This window comes from Gouania willdenowi, chromosome 15, assembly GCF_900634775.1.
Source record: "Gouania willdenowi chromosome 15, fGouWil2.1, whole genome shotgun sequence".
Lineage (NCBI taxonomy): Eukaryota > Metazoa > Chordata > Actinopteri > Blenniiformes > Gobiesocidae > Gouania > Gouania willdenowi.
This window is the reverse complement of record NC_041058.1, coordinates 13,977,520-13,992,973: the sequence shown is the minus strand read 5'-3', so window position 1 is coordinate 13,992,973 and position 15,454 is coordinate 13,977,520. Positions and strand designations below refer to the sequence as shown.

The 15,454-nt window shown below is 37.7% G+C and overlaps 1 protein-coding gene across 1 annotated transcript; it reads right to left on the bottom strand.

Annotated features, from left to right (window-relative positions):
• Positions 1–389: 389 nt before the first annotated feature.
• Positions 390–14,152, bottom strand: cdhr1a (cadherin-related family member 1a). The gene is made up of 17 exons (XM_028469000.1): positions 14,026–14,152; positions 13,328–13,423; positions 12,476–12,621; positions 12,339–12,389; positions 12,170–12,259; positions 11,985–12,071; positions 11,569–11,685; positions 11,268–11,411; positions 9,560–9,638; positions 9,354–9,454; positions 9,024–9,227; positions 7,666–7,818; positions 7,387–7,551; positions 5,240–5,307; positions 2,896–3,124; positions 2,547–2,804; positions 390–955 (listed from the first exon to the last, which is right to left on the bottom strand). The coding sequence occupies exons 1-17, from the start codon at positions 14,084–14,086 to the stop codon at positions 398–400; spliced, it is 2,607 nt and encodes an 868-aa protein (XP_028324801.1). The 5' UTR covers positions 14,087–14,152; the 3' UTR covers positions 390–397.
• Between the last annotated feature and the right edge of the window lie 1,302 nt (positions 14,153–15,454).

Here is a 15,454-nt window from a genome sequence, read left to right as displayed (position 1 = left end):
AAGTGTGGTGAAATCTCCTTAAACAGCTTGGTTTCATCCCAAACACACAAAGATTTTGCTCCCGACAACAAATTGAAGTTCATATTTAAGCCACTAGTGTGTTGACAAACGGTTCAACAAAATCAAAGTTATCCATAAAATGTCTCTGAAAAATGAACAATCAACATTCCATGCAATAGACAATCACACCGACATACGCAGCATTCAATCTATAATATCCTCAGAATTGTAAAATATGTCCATTGTTGGGTGGAAGGAGCTGAATGTCCTTTAAAAATGTCAGTTTCTCCAATATGTAGTTTGTAAAATAGAAAAAAGAAAGAAAGACTCAGCAAAGTTTTCAATCCGTGATACTTGGAGTTTTTTTTTATTATTTTTCATTGGCAGCTTTAAGGTGTTAGTGGCTCAGCATCCTTTTCTGTTCCAGTCTCATTTTAAGCTCTGAAACCAGTGCTTTGTTCACAGTGTCCTGTCGGGTCATCACTGGTTTCTTTCTGGGTTTGGGTGCCACCGTTGCTGAGACTGTTGGTACGTTCCAATGCCGCTCCGATGGAGCGTAGAGCGGGGGTGGAGGTGGCAGAGAAGGTGCACAGGGCGGTGGAGTCGGAGGCCACGGTCTCCTCACATTAGTCACGTTGTTGTTATGGTTGACGTTCTCCACTACAACCTGTGGCTCCCGCTCTTCCTCTTCCTCTTTGAATTTATCTCCTGAAGTTTCTGGTTTTTGGAACGGATTCTTGAAGTTCCACATGTTCTGATTCTTCGGCCTTCTCCTCACACGTCGGTTGGGCAGGATCCGGTTTGACTTCTTGTTGCGTACGAATGTTGCGGTGGAGATGATGATTGTGACAAAGACCATTAAACTAATAATACCAGCAAGCATGCCTATGATTTGCAAAGGCTTGTTTCTATTTTGCATTAGAAATGATCCCAAAGGCCCCCCCTTGAGTTGGGTCTGTAAAAGAGCACAAGGAGAATTTACATCCATGGGACTGAGGTCATACTCCGTCACAGAAAAATATTTACTTATTAACTAAATATAGTCCCGTGTATGGCTTAGTATCTTTATATATTTGTGCATTAGAAAATGGCACATTTACATATTGATACTGTTGAACTGCAACAAAACAACTTACTAAATTGTTTGCAAATACTATTTATTGCACTATCAATTAATTTTTCTTTATTTACCTAATCTGGTCAAGACAAGATCAGAGAGGTTTTCTGGGGAACCCACAACTGAAACCATCCAACGCCTGAGGAGGTGTTTGGTATGTGCTTTCCTTTGTGCTCCGTACTCTTTTACAGACACATTTAAGATCTAAAACTCTGTCTTTTGTAATTGAACTCCAACAAATTCACTGCATTACAACTACAGTTTGCTGCTTTGCTGATAATCTCATGGCATGCTCTGTTTACGGCACGGGCCTCCGCATAATCTTTCTGATCTTGCCCTGAGGTTGAACACGGGACTTTTTCACAGAGCTCCAGTATATGATGGTTGATATGAGGACTGTCAGTGAAAGGGCAAAGCTGACAAGGGTCACACAAATCCCAAACACGGCCCCCGGACGTTTCCTTAGGCCCAAGAAGAATGAGTGAAATCTGGATTTGATCTGAAAACATGACAATTGGATTTGTGTGAGATAAATATTTTTGTACACTGCAAACTTTGCAAAGCATTGGATTTGTCTTATTCCTGGAACTGCTACTTCCTGAAAAGGGTTGCAACTTCCTGTGCAACATATAAATACAATACAAGTAAAGAAATAAGTTTCATTAAATTAAACAAATAGCATAAATTGAGTACTTCACTTACACTATACACACTTTCTTCTCCAGCCTTTCAGAATATGAGCTTTCAGAATATGAGCTTTAAGGCTATATGTTAGAAATCAAAAATAAGAGTGAATTCCTGTCCACAGTTATAAGATTAACATTTGTTGTGACAATGACAGCTTTGCAGTTTGCCTTTGTTTAATGTAACTCATTTTTGATGGAGGGGGCAGATGTAAGTTTTACTTCATTCTGCTCCTTTTCATTGAGCAATATATGTAATTGTTTTATTTTTATTTTCTTCCTGGAGGGAAGCCATCTGCATTAAATATTTGTTTATTTTGATATGTTTTTTGTATTATTGCATTTATTTGAAATAAAAAAAAAACAGTACATCAAACATATATCACATATCTTTACTTCTTTTTTTCAAAGTGGAGGATTCAGCAATTATTTGTGTCATTGCCTTGTATTACTAATCACAACCTGTCACACCTGTGGGTATTTCTCTGGGTATTGTCTTTGATCATCAAAGATAGGTTGTAGTTTGTAATGTTAGTGTGTGTGATTGCTGGTCAATGTGTTCACACCCTGGCTGAGGATCAGATCCTGTGCCCAGTGTCAGTTAACTAGAAAAATGCAAGTGAAGAACATTGAAGCATTAAGTTTGAAATCCAATGCTCTACTTTTGAAATGACTGATGGGTTCAGATTGAAGGATAAAACCATTAATGACTGAGATGCACTGGTGTGGAGTGAACTGCTCCTTACCGTTTCGGTGATGTCGATCTTGATGACGGCCGTGGTGCTGAAGGAGGGCTGGCCTCGGTCCCGTGCCTGCACCACCAGTGACCAAGTACAGTCTCTGTGCTTGGTGATGTTCTGGATGATTGCCATAGATTTAATGTAAGACTTGAGCATGATTTCCCCAGTGTCAGCATTGATATCGAAGATGTTGTTGTCCGGGTCAGCTTTCATAATGGCATACTCGATGACGTTGTTGGGGACTTCAGCGTCATCATCTACAGCCTGTGGAAATGCATTAAGAGTTAATCGTTGCTGTAGTCTGAAACAAAAATGAATAACTTTGCCATGTTTTTCATGAGAAGAGGAGGTTCACCTCTATTTTCACTGGTGCACCGATTACCATGGTAGTCTCCAGGAAGTTGTCGTTGAAAGCAGGAGGATGGTCATTCAGGTCCAACACGGTCACAAACACCTCGGCCAGGCTGTACTTCCCCTCCGTGTCTTCTGCCTTCACATAGAAGTTATACTTGGCCCTTACCTCTGCATCAAGGCTCGCCCATGGCTGTGTGTAGATGATCCCAGACTCAGGCTGGATTAGAAACCTTCAGAAAGAGACAAGTGTTCTATAAACAGTACTGACAGACATTTGCAATTCAGTATTAAACTATCTAAAAAAAAATTAAAAAAAACCTTGTGTATGTGTGGACCAGAACACTCAAATACATTTTAGTGGCTCATATTTTCAAGATAATGAGGGTGCTTCAGCGTTCTCTTATGGTTCAAAGACATGAGCAATGTACTGGAAAAAACCCCATTGAGGAGTATAATGAATATGGGTAGGATGATATATATAGTTTACAAGACAAGTTTCGATATACGCTATGGGCTCATGGTTACGTTATGAGACAAAATTTTTGGAAAGGGAAAAACAGACGAAACAAGATGACACAGTCATCAACATCGCCCTCCAGATTGGTTGTCATTATAACTCACAACCTTTTCCTAAATGTCCCAAATCTAAGACCTGTATACATAAGAAAATATTATCACATCAGAATATAAAATTACTAGCGGTTTCTAAGAAAAAACAGAACAAGGGCAATAAATCCGTAAAAACAATGCATCTTGAGAAATAGCCATTAAATTATTTGACATATTTACACACTTACTCTGGGTATGACCTTCTCAACTCAATAGGAATATAAAAAAAACTCCTGACCAACATAAATAAGACAAAATTGTCCTATGTAAAGTGCAAAAAATACCACTCTGCAAATACAATACAAAAAAAGAGACTGACAATTCATGTCGTTCTGAAATCAAAACCAAAACCTTCAATATGGCAATACCACACATATCATATCATATCTGAAAGTCCAAGTGAGCTCAACAAATTGTTTGAAGGATCTTATTTCATGTTACATGACACTTGGTAAAGAAAACCCAAAGAAGACTGATAGATTGATAGATATTCAATAACTAGCTCACTGCTCTGAAGATCCTCTCTTCAGAAGTCTGCATTCATTTTGTGGAATAGCAGTGAGCGTTGATCACTCCCTCAAACGAGTCACAAATCAATGTGTGGTTTTCGACACAGCCCTAAACTTCCTATGGTTTCTACTAGAAGGTAGTCAGACATAAAGAACAGTCTATTTCCTCCTCCAATCCCATTAAAGGATTAAAAAAGATGGAGGCAGAAGGCAAAGATCACAGCAGTGTGGCTCTGCACAACATAAGCACCTTGTCTGAACTAGAGAAGGTGGTCAGCAGGCAATCTTGTGAGCAACCTTTTAGAGAGAAAAATGAGGTGATACAAAATGGTTTTGACTTATCAACGATGCGCTAAGCTTAAGTGTTTCAAATCATTCCCCACTGCTTATTTTGGAAATCCTACTCCCTATGACGTCCCATTCATCCTTTAATTCATTTCCCCAGAGCTCAAAATCCAAATTCAGAAATGTAAAAATACACTCCACCTACTTGATTAAATAAAGCATTGACTGTTTGCTGGAAACTTTTAGACTGAACTTACCAACACACACACTATTGCTTAAAAGCCACTACATAGATAACATCAAACCAAAGAGCAGCCTATCCAGCTAACATGGCAGCGTCCTGCTGTGTTTGTGCAGGTGGTTTTCAGTGTTGTGTCTGCAAGAGCAACCAGAGGTTACACTGTGTCTGATAACTGCTCAGATTTTATCCTCCAGGTTGGATCATGAGTAGATCAACTAATAAAAACTGAGCCAGAGAGAAAACAAGACCTGCAAATCCTCCAGAATATAGTGCTTAAAAGCATTAAAGTGGAGCTTGCTCCAATATGAAAAACGTGTTGTGTTAAATAAAGCTAGTTAATGTCTTTAACTATTTAGTACGATACAATTTCAAAGTAGAAATTGTTTGCTTATTTTCCGTGGAATGTCCATTGTTTAACTTTGAAGATATGAGTTTCGAGTAGGAAGACAAATAAAACATGCTTCATGGAGGTAACAGAGAGGTAAGGCAAATATTCACCCATGGCCAATATCTATCTTTTTTTCTGTTTGAAGAAAATAAATCTTAGCTTATATGTATGACACTTTTTGCTTTTTAAGCTTATGCACACGTTAGTATGTGGACGTACCAGGTCGTTTGATCTATTTGTTATATATCTATCCACAAAACCAGCATTAAATGAAACTGCCTGTCTTTGTGTGGAAAAGTTCAATCACACTCACATGTCAGCCCCTGATCCATAGATAGAGAATTTCACTTCCCCCCAGGGACCTGAGTCTGGATCAGTGGCCTGCACAAAGAACAGATTACAAAACAAAGACACGTCATGTCTGCACTCTGTTGTCATAAAAATAAACAGAAACTGACATTACGCTCAATATTATGACATTTCACCTTTCATTAGCATGAATAAAGTGTCATGAAGGCTGTCATTAAGTGTAGTTTGTTACCCTAACCCTACCTAACTACACTAGATGCCTCCACCTAACCCAGAAAATGCCAACATAGCTCCAAAGGTGTCATAGTTTAGCGAAAGGTGTCATAATTTAGCAAACCACACTTAATGACAGCCTTCATGATACCTGATTGTTATCAAGTAATGCTTGAATATACCAACACATACATTTATTTGGGAGAATTTGCATGTTCAGTGTTCAATATTCAATACTTATTACTCTGCAGGGCAGATTTTATACTGCAGTCAAATATGAACTGCATGCTGGAAATTAGCTTTAGCACATTTACATTACAATTCTTAGTCCCTCTTTCTAAATAGATAAGTCTAAAAAAGGAATTAAATAAAAGCAGAACAAATAGCGGGAAAAAAAACTAAAAAGACAAACATTTGTAGCATTCACACATACTGTAGTTGGACATTTTGTTGAATTTTGAAAGACCTGAGATATGAGTTTTCTTCTGCACCATTCAAAATATATTATTTATATAAGTTTTAGTTTTATAATTCTCTTTCAGACAGTCATGGTCTCTTGTTTTTCTTTGGATTTTAGTTCCCCAGCCTGACTCAGTTTTTTGTTTGAATCCCTTATTCAGCCAGACACCACGCACTCAGAAAACTGAACAAATCCGTGCTGGACGGAACACGATGTTACAGAGGTCAGATATATAAAAAAAGATTTTGATGTCATCGGAGCATCATCACGGACATCAGCTAATCTTTTTTGTCTGTTGCTGCTGCAATGGCTGTTTGCTATCTCCATGTGTCCAAGGTCACTTGTCGGCTATTCTTTTATCTGATTGAAATTGCCTGGGATCAAGGCATCAAGTCTCTGTGCTGTTCACGCAAAGGCAGGATTTATTAGTCAGCCCCCTGTTGCTTTGAGTCCCTGCAGGACTGATAAAAGCTGACTGGGTGAAAGGATGAGAAAACAATCAATTCATTCATTCTGTCCTTAAAATTGTCCGTTTTTATGTCAGCACATATTTTGGAGGGCTGTAGCTGCATGTGCTACTGAGCATTAGAGGGGAAAAAGAACCTGCGAATTTGCTGTTACACAACAAAATGAAAGTGATAGCCATCTGGCAGCTTACCTCGTGTAGCTTTTATCTACATGTTTTCACAAATTATCCCATCCCCCCATGCTCAAAAAGTCTACATTTTGAGAATTAATGGCTTTCTTGGCTCTTTGTTGGAATCAGCATTTCTCTTTAGCTTGCCGTGACATTCATTGGGTGTTATTTTTAGAGTGGAACAGTGGGTAGCAACTCTGCCACTCTACAAGAAGGTTCAAGCCCAAACAGAGCCATGAATGGTATTATCGACCACAAGCTTAAAATGTAATCTTAGTTTTAGTCTTATGAAATAAAACTTGTGCATTTTAGTCATGAGTTCACTTTTAGTATTAATCTAGTGTCATTTAACAAAATTCATAAAACGAAAGTCAATATCACATACATCTATATCAATAAACAGGGAGAATCATTGTGCTGAAATGACTTCTTAACTTCATCCTTAATTATTACGCAGAAGTCAATGAAACTTCAAACGAAACATCAAAGCAATCAGCAGCTGCCTCTTATGAAGACTGGTAGTTGAAACATGTCAGGGGATCAAAGTGGAACAGTTGTCTGAATAAATGAAACCTTAATATATTACTCAAAAAGAAGACAAAAATAATCTTGCTGGAATTATTAATGCATTCACATTTATTCGTCCCTACATAAAACTACATAGGAATTAGTCTTTGCAAGAACAATTTTGTCTTATTTTTATTTATTGGCCAAATTAAAACACCATCACAAATGTTTTTGCATTTAGTCTTCAGTCTAGTTTTTGTCAAGTGTTGTTGACAGATCAACACAACAGAAAGAATGCATGTATTCTTTTAAAAGGGATGGAAAAGTCACTCACTGTGACCGACACCACATTTGAGCCTCCGGGTGAGTTTTCTGGAATTCTGGCGATGTAGTAGTCTGAGGAGAATTTGGGAGCATTGTCGTTTGTGTCCAGGAGGTGAATAACAATGTCTGCAGTGGCGCTGAATCTTTCCGGGGTGTCAATCTCAACTGCAAGAAGCTAAATAAGAAAAGATATTGGGCTTAATGGAAAAGTACCAATGGTAGCAGAATAAATGTGGGCAATATTGCAAAATTTGACAACTTCCCAAGTTGGGTTTTCTTTGATGAATACCTTATACGTTAGAAAATGATGTTTCTCGTAGTCCATGGCAGCAGAGTCTTCCACCAGGATGGTGACTTGGGCCTCATTGAGAACAGTCTGTGGGACGACCCGCAGCATTCGTCCTGGTCCAATCAGTTTCAGATTAAATTTGGCATTTGCCCCCTGGGAAATAAACCATGCACACATGCTCATTCAAAAGCAAGGACATTATATATGATCTTTCTTGTAGCCATATGCGTAATCTGCATACATTATGAAGCTTGTGCAAAAGAGGAATATCATATAATCCATGTGGGACACAGCCAAATCAATCAACATAAAAGCTTTATGTCCTTACAGTCATACAAGATCGACATACTGTAGATCAGACATGGGCAACTGGCGGCCCGAGGGACACATGCGGCCCTCGGTCTAAATCTGTGCAGCTCCCAAAACAAATCCATCAAAAATTGTAATTAAAAAAAATGAAGTAAAATAAAGCCCAACATAATACACAAAATAACAATAAATACACCAAGCAACAACAAAAACTCCAAAAAGTTTCCAAAAAAAACCCCCACACAAAACAACAACACACCACAACACACAACAAATGAACTGAAAAGTACCCAAAAACATAGAAAAACTACAAAAAGGCAGTGCAGACAGACAGCAATGAACAAAATGCAAACATAACACACAAGAAATAACAAAAAAGACATATTATGACTCATGAAATACACAAAATGCCAGATAAATGACTGATAAATATACAAAATGACTCGAAAAACAAATAAAATTACTAAAAACAACAACAAAACTACACAGAAAGAGAACAAACACAAAACCCTTTGTTTTCTCATGCTCGGATTGTTATTGCATGAATGTTGATAATGTGGCCCTCAGATTAGGCAAAGACATTTGTGTGGCCCTGCTGTGATAAGAGTTGCCCATCTCTGCTGTATATGTTACTTGAAAATGAAAGTATATTGTGCTATAAGCATGTCTTTAATGGAAAGAGAATATGGTAAATGGACGTGATTTATATAGCGCTTTATCCCTACACTGAAGTAGCCCAAAGCGCTTTACGTATTAGCTCATTCGCCCATTCACACACCAATGGGACAGAGCTGCCATGCAAGGCGCTAGTCGACTACTAGATAGAGTGAACGTCATACGGTGGGACAGGATTTCTGCAGAGAAAACCTTTCATAAGATGGCAAACAGCCCATCTAAGAAGTGCCTTTTAATTTGCTTTGGCTAATTTGGTAATTTACGAGATTCATAAGGATAACCATTAATTACAGAGGGCTTAAACTCTCTGGAATAATAAAAAGTTCAACATTCCTCCTAATGCTCTATGTTTCACTGTCAGTGATGCGGCTCACCTGATCCGAGTCGTTGACAGTGATCTGCAGCCCACGCAGGATTTCTCCCTCTGGTGGGTGCTCGTACAGGGTGAGCTCAAACATGTTTTGTGGGCCGTTGATCCCATAGAATGTTGGTGGATTATTGTTAAGGTCCAACACACGAATCACCACCGTGGTCACCTCATAGTCCATGAGCCGGCCTATAGGACTGACTTCTGACGCCTGAGCAGAGGGAAGATGGCTTAGTTTAAACAGTTAACTCTAAATATCTAAATATTGCATCAGCATAATCCTAAAAAATCTCAATCTATTTCCAGCGCATAAATGAAAACACCATCTTTGACTTACTTTGACTTTTATGTTGAATATTTCCCTCTTCAGATAAACAGGATGAGTCAACAGGGTGATGCACCCGCTTGTCTTATTGATGCCAAAAACACCATCATCACCTGGTGAGACAGAAAACTCTCAGATTAAAGACATTGACTTATATTCATCTCACTTTTCCTTTAATGTAAAGTTATTCTGTTGTTTACAACCAAAGGAGAGCGCACCTTCATCAAACGAGTAACGGATCGGATTTGGGTTCCCGACATCTCCGTCTTCGGCGGAAACTGTAAAAATTTCTGATCCCTGGGGAAAAAATAGATGTGAAGTCATTTAATGACCTACTAATCCAAAAATACATTAACGCTACTGTTCATCTTTATACAAAAGAAGAAAAAAAAACAAAGATTCGTAAAGATGCAAATACATTTCTCAGGATTATGTATGGTAGGTATAGATTAAGGAAGCATTGTTAGTACTTTCTGACCACAGGAATAAGGGTTTCTATGGGTATCCCAGCTCCTTTCCACAATAAAAACACCAGGAGGTGTTATTAAAGTTTACCGTAGGAGTGAATAAGTGTGTAAAAGGTTGTTTGTCCATTTGTACATCCTGTCTCTGAACCCTGAGTGTACAGAAAACGGACGAATGGAAGGTATAAATTAATCCTTCCACTGACAAAATGTCAAAATCAAAGAAGAGCTTGATTCCAAAGTATCAGATCATCAAAGACATGTCAAAATGTCAGAGAGCAATTTATTCCCTTTAGATGAAAGTCACGTCATTTAATCTCTCTATCGTGTACCACTGCTGTGACATTTGCTTCCAATGATAAAGCTACAACAGTCACAGGATGACATTACTGTGAAGTGAAGCAAAGGTATGCATTCACTGTGGTTGCACTGAGGATGAAACAAAGCTCAGTATGTGCTTATACTCACTAGGGATCGACCGATATGGTTTTTTAGGGCCGATGTCGATACCGATTTTTTGTTCCATCAGCCTGAGCCGATGACCGATACAGACTGCCGATATTCTTGAGCCGATACTACTTTTGCTCCCTCAATTTACATCATAAAAATTACATTATGATAATGATAAATGGTACAAGTCTCCTTTAAAAAAAAAATGAAAAATTAATTGAAATTAACAAAGGTGAGGTAGAACGACACCAAGTAAAAAATATTTAACAAATAATAAAAACAGGGGATGTAGAACAAGAACAAGTAAAAAATAGAGTGAGACATCTCATGAAATATGAAAGACAACTGTTTGTCCTTGTCCTGAAAACAGCTTTGACAAAAGTTGGTCTGACTGAAGATATATTTTATTAACAGGATTATTAGTATAGATAATATAATTATAGTATTAAACACAAAAAGAAACCATGAATAATAGTCCATTCCAACACAACCCCAGAACATAAAATAGCAGAGGAAAATAAAGTGATGTCAGATACGCAATAAGCAACAAACTGATCAAGTTTCTGTCCTAAATTACATCAACATTAACATGAATAAATATTCAAACAAGTAGTAAATTGCTTCTCAAAGTTACAAAACTTCTCAGCGCAGCGCTGAGAGAAGCAAGGAGAGAGGGAAACAAACACGCACACGCCAAAACCTCCAGCCAGCTGCTCGTTAACTATAACTGCGACGCAACACGTAGACCAACGGAACAGATACGTTAAACAGTTAAAAAAGGCTTTGAAAGTTTAAAACCTGCCTGGGATTTTAGAGCTTGCTTTACGGTCTGTTAGTGGGGGGAGGGACTCTGCACAGCCTCTGTCTCCAGCAACACGAGCAGCCGCTCTGTTAATAAAGTGAATCGGCGAACGCAGCAGCGCGCATCGGCCGATGCCGGTACACGTAAAACACTCAAAAATTGGCCGATTAAATCGGCCGGCCGATGAATCGGTCAATCACTAATACTCACCGGCACAGAGATCTCATACACGTAACCAAAGTAGGGGGTCCCGATGAAAGATGGGGGCGTGTCTTGTGCATCCATCACATTGACTGTCAAAGTAGCAGAAGAAGACAGAAACTGCTCTTTGCCATGAAAGTTACCTCCTCCATCCTGAAACAAAGGGAACACTGTACTCAAAGCCAACTTCTTCCATTCTCAGTACATAATTTTACCAATTATGAATTAAACTGAACTTAATCACTTTTCAAAATGCTGTTTTAACTTTACCAATAGAATCTTTAGTGCACTACAGAACCATTCCATGTACCTTTGCAATTACTGTGACAAAGTGTGTCTTTGTTTTCTCATAGTCCAACATTTTTCCAGACTTTATTCGTAGCACACCACTGTGTCTATCAATGGTAAACAAGGAGAACTGTTGATTCTGTCAAAAAAAATAAAAAATAAGCACAATTTTAAACTTAACGGAAGACACAAAAACATGATGGAAGTTGGTGCATGAATCTAAAGCCCTCCAGAAAACATTTCACAATTCTTCATTCTTCAATTGTTATACATATCTGCAGTGTTATATATGTATTTTATATTTATATATATTTTAAATATCTCGTACAGTTCAACACTAAATTGACAAGTAAACATGTTACAATTAAAAAGCTTGTCTGTATGATTTGTTTAGTAAAAATACAACATAGAAGTTGATTATTCCCTGCAAAGTGTTACCTGAAGGTAGAAGGTGACTGAGCCTCCTGAGCCTGTGTCTCTGTCCACTGCATCTGCTTTGTAGATGCTGCTGCCAGAAACAGTTGTCTAAAGTACGCCAAGAAAACAAAGGTCAGATTTTCTTTAAAAACAAATTTTCTACCTTTTCCATCCAACTATAGGAGGTGTGATAAGGTTTGACTTACTTCCATCACACTGATGATCGCAGGCATGTTTAGGAATTCAGGCTTTTCATCGTTTGCATCCATCACAAATATTGTGACTCGTTCCACCACCTAAGAATTAAAATAAAACCCATCTGTAAGCTTTATAATTTTGTTAAAAGATAAAGTGAACACAATTCAGTGTGCATACCTTGCTTCGTCCGTCTGTGATACTCACAAGAACATCGATGGAGTCTTGTTTCTGGACACAAACAAAAACATGGAAATACACATCTAAGTAAACACCTAGAATAGATGTTTCTAGAACATCCTGTGATGTTTATTCACCTCTCTGTCCAGCTTCTCGATCAATGTGATGTTTCCAGATTTGGGATCGACTCTGAAATACTCTTTGGACCCCGGGTCAAAGGAGAGGCCGTATCTCACCTCCTGTCCTTCAGGGTCTGTGCCATTGAGACTGTATATTTGTGTTCCTGAGAAAAACCAAAGGAGAGCAAATTCTGATAAAATAGAAACCTGTAAAAATTGCTTCTTTTTTTCACATCTAATTACCAGTTTTATTCCTTTTTCAAGATCTCTAACTTCATTTCGAGCGATTACTTCTGAATAACTTCTTTAATATCATGATACCTGATATCTTTCACACTAACTAAAAAAATTAACTGACGAAATGAACTTGTTCCTGACATGCAGCATGCACAAGTTAAGTTACTAATTAGAACCGAGCTCAAAATGAGCAAATTCTAAGATAATTCTGTTTCTAATTCTCATCTTTATTCGTACAATTGACGCGATTTGGTTTGTGTCTCTTCTTTAGTCATAGTTTTAGTCATTCTGCCTTTGCATTTAGTCCTTGTCCATGTCATTTGTTGATAATATTATTGACAAAACTATTAGTTGATTAAATGAACATTTCTGCTGTGTAACAAGGTGCAAAGGGAGCCACTGGTGTTACATTCACAGCCCGTGAACTGTATCTCACATCAACAGGTGGCAGCAGCAGATGAGCGTGTTAGTGTGAGTGCCTGCTTCACATCTGCTCATCTATCACAGATTATTTACCGCCCTGGACTGTCTGATATCTGTAAGTAACAAAGCATGCCATTTCCCTGATTGGTCATTAAACAGACCTGCCAGCGGTGAAGGCTAAACGTGCTGTTTGTCAAAGGTCGAGCTCACCAATGGCTGTGTCCTCTGACAGGCTGAACAGGGCCAGGTTCCCATTGTGGCTGTAAGGTCCATTGTCATAGAAATACGGGGCGTAGTCGGCTTGTGCTGAGTAGAACAGACAATCCACTAGAACATCACAGAAGATCATGTATAACTCCAAGAAACATTTTACAGAAATACATAATGGTACAACTACTGATAAACAGTCAGTCAACTATATTTTCTTTCACTCACTAATTCATTTAATTGAGCTTGAGGCTACAATTATTGAAACTCATCAGTTAACCCACTCACACTGACAAACTGTATGGCATGCTGTGTAAACCATCCCTGCACGTCCTCTGTTGTTTGCCACTTTAACTCGGATTAGAAATGTGTTACGTCAGCTTCCTCAGAATCCTTTACTATACATAGACCTGAATCATCTATCATTTAAATGTGTAACTTTACGAACATTAAAACACTGCATGAGATATGCCAATTTCTCATCTGAAGCCAGTTAATTTAATAAAGCATATTAAGTCAATTAATGGTTTAAAATACCTAAATCAAGCTAAATAAAAAATAAACTTCATTAAGAGTAAAATCACAATACAAAAAGGATAGGCATTATTAAAAGTGGACATAAATACCCCATGTTGTGGCTATACAGGAACAGCTATACCCTAATCTCTCTCTACTGCTAGAAAAAAACCAGGAAAACTTACCGACACATGCGTGGACAAATACAAAAATCAGTAGAAAATGTAAGATCTTTACATTCTTCATCCTAAACAGTCCTGTCGTGAAACTGCACCATGAAGACGTCTTTGTCGGCCGTCCTTTCACATTGGATTCACTTCTCAAGGTACTGGTACAGGCTTCTGCAAAGGGCAGATGCTCACATGCTAATCCAATGACTCATCTTAAGATCCCCACCAGGTCTTTCTTGGTCTTACTGGACATCAACAGCCACCATGGCTTCATCTACATACACGGGGATATGCATCTTACATGCATATAACGCACAGGTATATTTCCAGGTTTTAGTCTATTATCTCTACAAGTTATGACTGTCAATAGACAGTGCTCATCTAAAATATATAATAAATATTTCAGCATCTTAATGATGTTTTTGATTTTTTAATTCATAATACATCAAACCTGGAGTTTTTACTCATAAAATGTGCAAATCGTTGTTGTTAAAAGTTTGAAAATCTACAAATCACCACAAATTCATTTGAACTACTTTTTTGATTGTCACAATAAATAAATAAAAGAATCTTTATGTGATGCTTGTCCGTGGTTTACTTCATATTATCTAAACATCTGCTTCATTAAGAGCAAGAGAGAAAAAAAATCCTCCACAATTAGTCGAATCACCATAATCAGGATGACCAGCATAACCAGGATGATGTATATGATTACAAACCAGTAATCTGATGAGATATTTATCTTATGGAACAACTACATCAAACAAATATACATTATAATCTAATTTGACAGGGTATGTATGTAAACATGTATGTATATGTGTATGTTATTGTTTATTTTTGGATGGGTTACTAATATTTTCCATCATAAAGCCCAAGCCTCCATTTTATTATTTCTTTGACTATCTTTGATCAAACACCTACACAGTAATGTCTTTTGAGGATTTTTAAATGTATTTTATTTTAGGTGCTGGAGATGGGTAATCTACTTGATAGTTAATCCTGTTTGCCACTGAGGAGTAAACAAAAGTTATATAAGATTAACCTAGTGGAGATCAGCTCTACAAACACCTTTTAAGGTAAAGGAGTGATTGCGTGACTCCAAAAAGTGAGCGATCGTGTTGTTTATGTTTTGGTTTTTTAAAAATACATATTATTTGCTGCTTTTTGGGGTTTTAATTAATCATGCATCTACTGACCCCAAGCTATGAATGAAAAATATGGTAATATATAATTAATCACAGACAAAAGATACACAAATTAACTATTTGTCGATAATCTCTTTTTCCAAGCTTTATAAAAAATGCTACATTAAAATAATGAGTGCCTCCCATGTCCACAATGTAAATGGATTGCATGCAAGAGGATTTGTACATATGAGTAAACCTTTCAAACATCCATTCTCATGCTGATATTAAATCTGCTTTATAATCTGAGTTGAATG